The 7,782-nt window shown below is 43.1% G+C and overlaps 2 protein-coding genes across 2 annotated transcripts in view; one reads left to right on the forward strand and one right to left on the reverse strand. All coding sequences in view use genetic code 11, as the record gives it.

Moving 5' to 3' along the window:
* Positions 1-721: 721 nt before the first annotated feature.
* Positions 722-1,134, forward strand: EGR_11116 (28S ribosomal protein S18c; the record flags this gene model as incomplete). The annotated part of the gene is made up of 4 exons (XM_024500363.1): positions 722-757; positions 789-869; positions 901-1,027; positions 1,061-1,134. The coding sequence occupies 4 exons, from the start codon at positions 722-724 to the stop codon at positions 1,132-1,134; spliced, it is 318 nt and encodes a 105-aa protein (XP_024345221.1).
* A 481-nt stretch (positions 1,135-1,615) lies between these two features.
* The window catches only part of EGR_11117 (5-aminolevulinate synthase, erythroid-specific), a gene marked incomplete at both ends in the record, with an annotated part of 6,409 nt that continues 242 nt past the window's right edge, over positions 1,616-7,782 (reverse strand). The window contains 3 exons of the mRNA XM_024500364.1: positions 1,616-1,762; positions 4,143-4,348; positions 5,471-5,632. Of these exons, the coding sequence (XP_024345222.1) occupies positions 1,616-1,762; positions 4,143-4,348; positions 5,471-5,632 (515 nt within the window). The remainder of the gene's footprint in view (positions 1,763-4,142; positions 4,349-5,470; positions 5,633-7,782) is intronic.

Below are 7,782 nucleotides of genomic sequence, written 5' to 3' on the forward strand. Positions count from 1 at the left end.
AACGTTTTTGCAATTTTCTAATTGGAGCCTTCTGTTAAGTGTCTGCTCGCTAAATTCAGACCTAGAAATCCTAGATGCTCATTTTTTAATTCAGTGTGCACGCAATGACTGGAGCAGGTTAGTCATGCCGTAGGCTAGATGGAGAGCAAAAAGCCACCCGCCAATCTCCGGTCAGCAGAATCCGCAGACAACCGAAGGAGTAAATTGGAGCTTTTACGAGAAACCCACCCAGTGCAGGTGGAGCAGAATGCACCTGGGGTCTGACAGTCACACTACTCAAACCCTCCCCCGACCACTACGCAAGTCTGCCCAACCTGGCCGAGATTCGTATAGAACTGCACAGACGTCCAGGCTATGGCATCGAAACCAATATCAAACCCTTCCTGCATATCTACAACCACACTACCTCAACTGTTTGAGTAAGTTCAAGGCCTGCAATATAAGCAAACCACTACGAGACAATGAAAGGCCGTTAAAGAGGATCAGACTCCATACTAGTGCAAAATTCACGATAATTTTTAAACTTTAAAAGTATTTTATTGTAGCCTATCCCATATTGCTCACTGTTGCTAAAACTTAAGCATTTTATTGCTTATAATCATCTGTTTGGAAAACCGCCATCCCAAAAATCTCACACCTCTTTTTTATTGGTCGTCTGTCTGAAATGCTCTATGCATTTAAAATCGGCTTAAAATTTTCTCCTTGCGGTCTAAATGCGAGGATGCTTACAGAAGAGGCTTCAAAATCGTCTGATATGGTAATTTGGATTCGTTATCGTATGCCTCCAGCCGATTGATATGCAAAATCCGTACAAGCCGAAGCCCCGTCAATGTTTCTTATGTCGGAATAATGTAGAACTAGACTATAAGGTACGACATTCTCTTCCCATAAATATTGAAGAATGTACAACTTTTATCCCAATTCGTGTCCCCCTATACCGGTCGGGTGTACGGCCGCCACATAACCGGCCTCTGCATTCCCATGCAAAAGCGCGTTGCAACTCTGATAGACAGGTCCCGCAAGTTTGGTAAGGCACCATTTCATTATTGATATCTCTAAGGTTTCATGGCCAACGAGTCAAAGGAAACGGTTTACTTCGACGACCCTTCTATTCTTGCAAATAAGAGAACATGAACCTGCCTCTTAATTGATATTTTTACTGTACTAAGTAGTTCTTGTTACACATTTGACACTAGGCAAGCTACTACGACGACTGCCCTTGCCTTTTAAACTGCCATGTTTGCAATGGTAGTCTGCTGTCCTGAACTAGCATGCAATGAGCCTTTTGGGCTGTTCAGACATGAAGGTTTAGAGGCTTTTATCGTTATTGCACCCATAAGTACGGCAAGGACCATCATTTATGAGCTGTTGGCGTGACGATATGGACTCCTAGTCCACCAGATGCATGGGTAATACAATTATTCCCTCAATGTAATCGAGAGCGTTGAATTTCTCCTATTCTGGCAAGGCAATTCAACAACAAAACCGTCATAGGCGTTTGTTTACTAATGAATGTCAGAAAAAGAACTTTGTGATGGAGCACATTGTCTTCAGAGCTTGAGAGGGAGGCCGCGAAATCGCCACACCTTCACCAGAGAGTCCACTGGGCGGTCTGTCATTGCGTCGGTGTGGAGGAGGACGGTGTAAGGCATAGGAGTTCACTGCCCTTGGCCACTGTAGGGTAGTTTATGGACTGTAGGTAGATTTGGTGATTGAATAGCAATGCCCCTGAGATGCTGGTACACACCTCGGCATTGCCCACCTGGAAGTGGAGTATTCTTTATAAGGTGAACTTCAGAAGTTTGATGCGATCCATTACTGAGTTGGTGGCAGCACATTAGTGGTGTCACATCTTGGTTGCCTTTATAAACGTAGTAACCTTGCGGTCTGGTAAGAATTTGAGGTCTTGCCTTCTAAGGAAAGCGGTACCGGAACAACTACAAGCTGTGCGCCGCCATTACAATGTTGTTTATGTCCCCCTTCCATTTGAAGTTTAATGCGCTTGATGGTCACCAACGTTCTGCCGATTTTCCCACAATCATTGTGTGCCAGAGAGATTCTTTAAATGACAAAAGGCAATGCCACTCCTCTACCCCTTGAGCAAAATCAATTGTAAAAGAAGAACCTAATTACCAAGATGATGCTATGATGGGAGCTGCACACCGTTATTTTCAATCGCGAATTCCCAACCAGAACAAGATGCTTTTATGCTTTCGCATTCACCTACCATGCTTCGGCCATGATTATGCGCGTATTCCACACTGGACTCATAATAATCGTACGTGGGGGGGGGGGGGAGGGGAGAAGGAAGTCGATTCTGCTTCAATAATACACAAACGCTGCAAAAGACTGATTGCAAGAGGGTTTACCTACCTTAAAGGCCACAAAATGCATTCAATTTAGGTGTCACGTTTCACTTTCGGAAATAAACTTATCGGATATATTCTAATAAGCATCAAAGTTGCAGGTGCTGGATGCTGTACAAAGCAGTTGTAGCTATTCACAATAGGGGAATCCGAAAATGGTCCTATTGCATCACCATACCACGGCGTCCGCCACAGGCCAACCAAAAGACCGTTAGGTATGGATGTTGAAGATGTTGAAATCCAAAAATGAGCACTCCAACTAAGCAGGGTCTAAAAATTGCCAAGTTAGAAACCCAATTTTATGGACACCTGAGCTGGCAAATCTTCTCTTAATGAGTCCTATGAAATAGCTAATTGTTTAGCAAGTGGATCATCCTAGAGCTGAACTACGCGAATGCTTCCAGCGGATAGTGGGTGCACCATATCATGGAAAAGAGGATGGCCAAGGAGGTCTTAAACTTCCCCAACTCAAGCCCTTAAAAGCTGTACAAAACACCAGGTCTCAAACCAGAAATGACCGGGTTGTACCGCACTAACCGCAAAATAGCATCAAAAAATTTTACAACATGCTTGACAAATTGTGAAACTGAAGGTTTCTGAGACAAGCAAATTCGTCGGGGAGTGGTTCAACCGTCAAGTGCCTGCACTGTCTCACTTTTCAGCGCCAACTGCTTAACAGATAGATAAATGCATGTGCCACAGAAGTCAAAAGCCCTATACATGAAATTCTTCAAACAAGCGATCAAGAATTCAACACCTCTCAACAAAGCTGTAACATTATGAACACCAATGTTCGAAACTCCCAATAAAAACACGCATTAGACGACTGGTACTTGAAGAAATCATCATCCTACCGAAGAAAGTGAGATATGAAAGGGTGCCACAATAGCATCGAAGGCAGCTCCATAGTGGTAGTGCCAAATACGGATTCCTCAGATGTGACGAACTCGGGACACGATCTTACCTACACAAGGGAGGAGGGATCTGGTAGATCACCAAATGCGTCCCGGTCACGATCAGAAACAGGAGATTGCTTCGACTGGAGTTCCATGTATCAACGAGAGGAAGGTAAACAAGAAGCAAGGCAAAAAAGCCAAACCACGTGTACAAGAACTTGTTTAATCAAAAGACGAACAAATTCACTGACAGGGAAACCACAAGACGGTAGAAATTCAGTTGCAGCTTCATGTACACAAGCAATAGCGACTCCACCATGAGGGAAGTCAAGCTCTACCTACGAGTTTGAGAAGTGGATAGTGGATCACCTCTGAATCGAGCTAGCTGGTGGAAGCATATTTCAAATGGCATATACACATATGCATCATGCTATAACATTTGGAAATAAATCGTCAATAAAACACCAAACAAGGATTCCATAGAAATTGAATTCATTGTAACTGTTAGCTCATTAACTAGGCAAAAGTCTTCACTAACTGGCAACATTATCAATTGAATTGCAACCTTATGCACCCGACCCCTGCACTCCTGATGCGAATGAACTCCGCGAGGCAACTGCTAGTTAAGAAAAACAGTCCTCCAAAACAGAGCAATTCAAGAGGGCTTTGGTTGACGAATGCGGCTGCGCCATGTAAAGGAATAACTCCCCTCTCCTCTAAAATTTTAGCTTACTCAAGAAAAGAAAATAGTGTTGACAAAATTCAACAAACTCTAGTAGACCGACAGCTCCAAATTCAATTCACCAACAGCTGGAACTCAAATTTTTAAATGGCTATGGTGATGGCCAATACCACAAGACCTAGTCATGAGGTAACTTACGAAGGTGAAAATGTGCAAGCATATGTTAACCACAGACAAATCCACCTCCTGCAGCCGACGCAACACGAGGCTCGCGCAGCGCCGCTGCTCCGCACGCAAGTCACGCCCCTTTGCCGACTTGAGGATGGCTACACTGGCTCGCACCACTGCTAGCACCAGTGGCGGCAGTGAGGTGGTGAAGATCAGCCCATCCGCGTAGCAGCACTCTGTATCCTACCTGGTAGCCGCCGATGACCGTAAACACCCACAACCGAGGCAGCAAACATTTGTTGATGGGGTAAACGCACCGCCTACAAATTAATAAGAAGTCCAACCACAACCGCACACCCATCACCACCCCCTTTCGACAGATTTGTGCTGCAACTACGAGCAGATGAATATTCAGGGATAAAAAATCACAAGTCGGAAACAAGATATCACCTCTTTCGAGTTATGGGGGATTCTTTACGATCATTTCTCTTCTACGGATAATCTTAACGTGGAGGGGTAAGCCATTGCACGGTCTGCACATCAAGGAAATCCACGTTGTTTATCTCGAGGCGAAATGGAATAGTTGACGGCCTGCCTTGGATTTTATCGAAAGACTAGAAGTCATTCCCTGGATAATCACCAACACGTCAAAGAGCTCATTACAGTTGGTTAATCAGACATCCACATAGAATTAAAACTGTTGTCACTTATGTAAGTCGACTAGTGCAAGTAACCACAAAATTAATGCATGAATGGAATCCCACTTTTGTATTCTTCTTGCCATTACAGCCCTATTCCTTCTTCTCAGAGAATGAATAAAACAATTGTCTTGATAATATTACAAAAAATTTGTTTGTTAAATCACAAACAACTAGGGTAGAGTCAAAGCAGACCTTTGTGGTCATCGCAACCTGTGCTCACACAGTCCCCAATTGGATGGAATAAAGGAAAGAATAAATTGTAAAGTGGGTTTTTTAATCTATGAAGCATCTGCACGGCACATCATAGCATGACCTCAATTGGAATTTGTTTCGAACCATTTCCACCTCGACCAGCAGTAATAGATCGTAATGAGCGAAAGCAAATAAGTTACTTTTACCTAAGCTTCCTTTGCGTAACACCCTTTAACCCTCTCTGATGTGTGTTATCGGAAGTCAACTAAACAATGGTGTCGGTAAAAAGGCATATTAAAAAATACATAAGCTTAGGAACGCCTCAAAGGACATCCAGCCTGCTAACAACACTTCCACCTAACGACAAGTAAGTGAGCAAATATTAGGTCATTGTTTTCCTTTTGAATTAAAACCATCTTTTAAATAACCAGAAAAGTGCATACAAGTGCGCTACTTTGTACTTACCTCCAAATGATAAGTGTAACTGCTTTACTTGTTGAACTGGGGTAGTGCAATAATGCACGGCAGAGCAGGGGCTACCGCAATCCTTTCTTTCATTTTGGTGTCTCAGATTATCACTTTCCACTGAACGAGGATGTTGACCCAGGCCGCATTTCTCCAAACCATCTACAGCAAAGATTGTGTCAGAGAATAATGAGACCAAACACCTTTCCACTAAGAATGTGGAAAAGAAAGGATGCAAACTAGAGTTTCGTGATCAAGTAGCAAAAACACAAGTGTAACAACAAAGTCTAATCAGGAAATAAAACAGTCCAACTAAGCACAAACGGGTGTCAGTCGAACCGGTAGAACCCCTTGTGGATAGTAGTAATCTTAGAGAAGCAGCTAACAATTTGAAACAATCTGGAAGGACGTCCAAGGCCAATTTCTTTAAAACTACACATATGTGCAACTATAATACGCTACCGATAGCTTGTTAAAAAAGTAGACAAACATCTTCCAGTAAACGCGTGTTTGAATATACCTTTTTAGACGCAAATCGTTGAGTGAACATGAATCTCTTTACGGAACCAGCGTAATACACTACGAGAACGAAGTGTGCTTTGAACAAGCACAATCACAACGACTCAACAATTAAGCGCTACGAGGTTTCCAGAAGGCCTTCGTGGCTACTGTCACGGCTCGGAGGCCAGGCCACCCGTCGAAGATCTAACAGTGTGCCAGTTGCCCGTTATCAAAACCAGGAGTTAAACAAGCAATTAAAGCACTATACCTCCCTTCCTTCTTGATTGGCATCCGCAGCGCTCCCCATGATCAAACCCTAGCACCAGCCATCACAACATGACCGGTGCTATAAGATAAACATTCACGACCCAATAACGCCAGCAGTCGAATTTGCATGCAACTGAGAAGATGCATGACCGCAACCTCAAGGATTCCTCTAGGCAATTCTATAGGATTTAGGATTTCATCCTGCTTAGGTTCTGCATCGGGGAAAAGGAACTATGTTGGCCATCTTGTATGTCTGGCGCTAGTCGTAGGAACGCTGGCCTAAATGTAAACATACAATAAAGGACCGCATTTGACGCATCTCTCTGGAGATAGGGTTTCGTGTCTATGCCTTCATACTTTGTTCTCACTTCAGTGCTACCCAACCATACTTGTCTGGTCTATATCCAGCCAGTAGAAAAGTGGAGGAGGTAGCTTTGCAAGAACACGTAGACAGCTCTGTAACAAACCTTTCCCAATAGTTCATGGCTATTGTCACTTCGACTGTTAACAGCTTTCAAGCGGAACACGGGACTAGGGTGGTTGCCGAAGACAAGTCATTTTCAGCCTCTCTGTATGGGATCTTCACACCTCCACCTTAACTGCAACATAAACACACCTTCCGTCAGGATAGTTGTCCATGCCGATCGGGTTAGACTTCTGCTCATACCAATGTGGTAAATCCGACGTTTATCTCCTCCTTCATAACCATCATTCCCTAAGAACGAGCCAATTATTTACGGCAGCCCTTAATGACAACATAATAAACGGGTTACAGTGATCACGGCTATGCTCGTTCAGAGTACACTCCGCCCTAGGGAGTAGGTGATGACTGCTCCGTAACGAGACTCGAGTTCACTGAACGCTACACTACCAAAAGTTATATCTAATCAAACACATGTCACAATCTCAGTGCCGACAACCGGATCAAATGTGAAAAAGGAAATGCTAAAAATACGGAGTACACTCAAAATGAATTCATTATGGAATGGTGGCACCAGTTGAAGCCGACAACGGATGGCATAGCAGATAAAAGCAAGTCTTTTGACACCATTTATCATGCTAGTTTGCCTATTAGAAAATGCATAAAGGTTCTGACTAACATAACTGTAGAATTCAGTACCTTTCATTCACCCTTTGTAAAGAGGGTTAGAGTGGTAAAGTACGACAAAAGAGGGAGAATGAAATGACGCGCTGATAAAGAATATTTCAAAGTAAATGCCACATCAATGCATTTTGAGTATGTGCAGTTAGAGTAGACTAGAAATTCATTCTTATGAGCAAAAATTGTGGACCGATACTTAATTTTTAGATCACAATGCGCTAGGAGTTTTAAGAGGGCATTTAGACTGGAGCAAATGTGCATAAGGTTCAAGATAAATGCAAAATGCAAGTTGACTTGTATTTGCACAAGAACCTGACAAAGGCCAAAGAGTCTACGCATAATATACGATTTGCTGGAGGCAATTGTCAAATAATTTTACTGCCTAAGATTATTCTCATGTAGCGTCCCGAGACTCCTTTAAGACAAAAGAAGGCACAATACT

The sequence above is a fragment of the Echinococcus granulosus genome (assembly GCF_000524195.1).
Source record: "Echinococcus granulosus chromosome Unknown EG_S00391, whole genome shotgun sequence".
NCBI lineage: Eukaryota > Metazoa > Platyhelminthes > Cestoda > Cyclophyllidea > Taeniidae > Echinococcus > Echinococcus granulosus.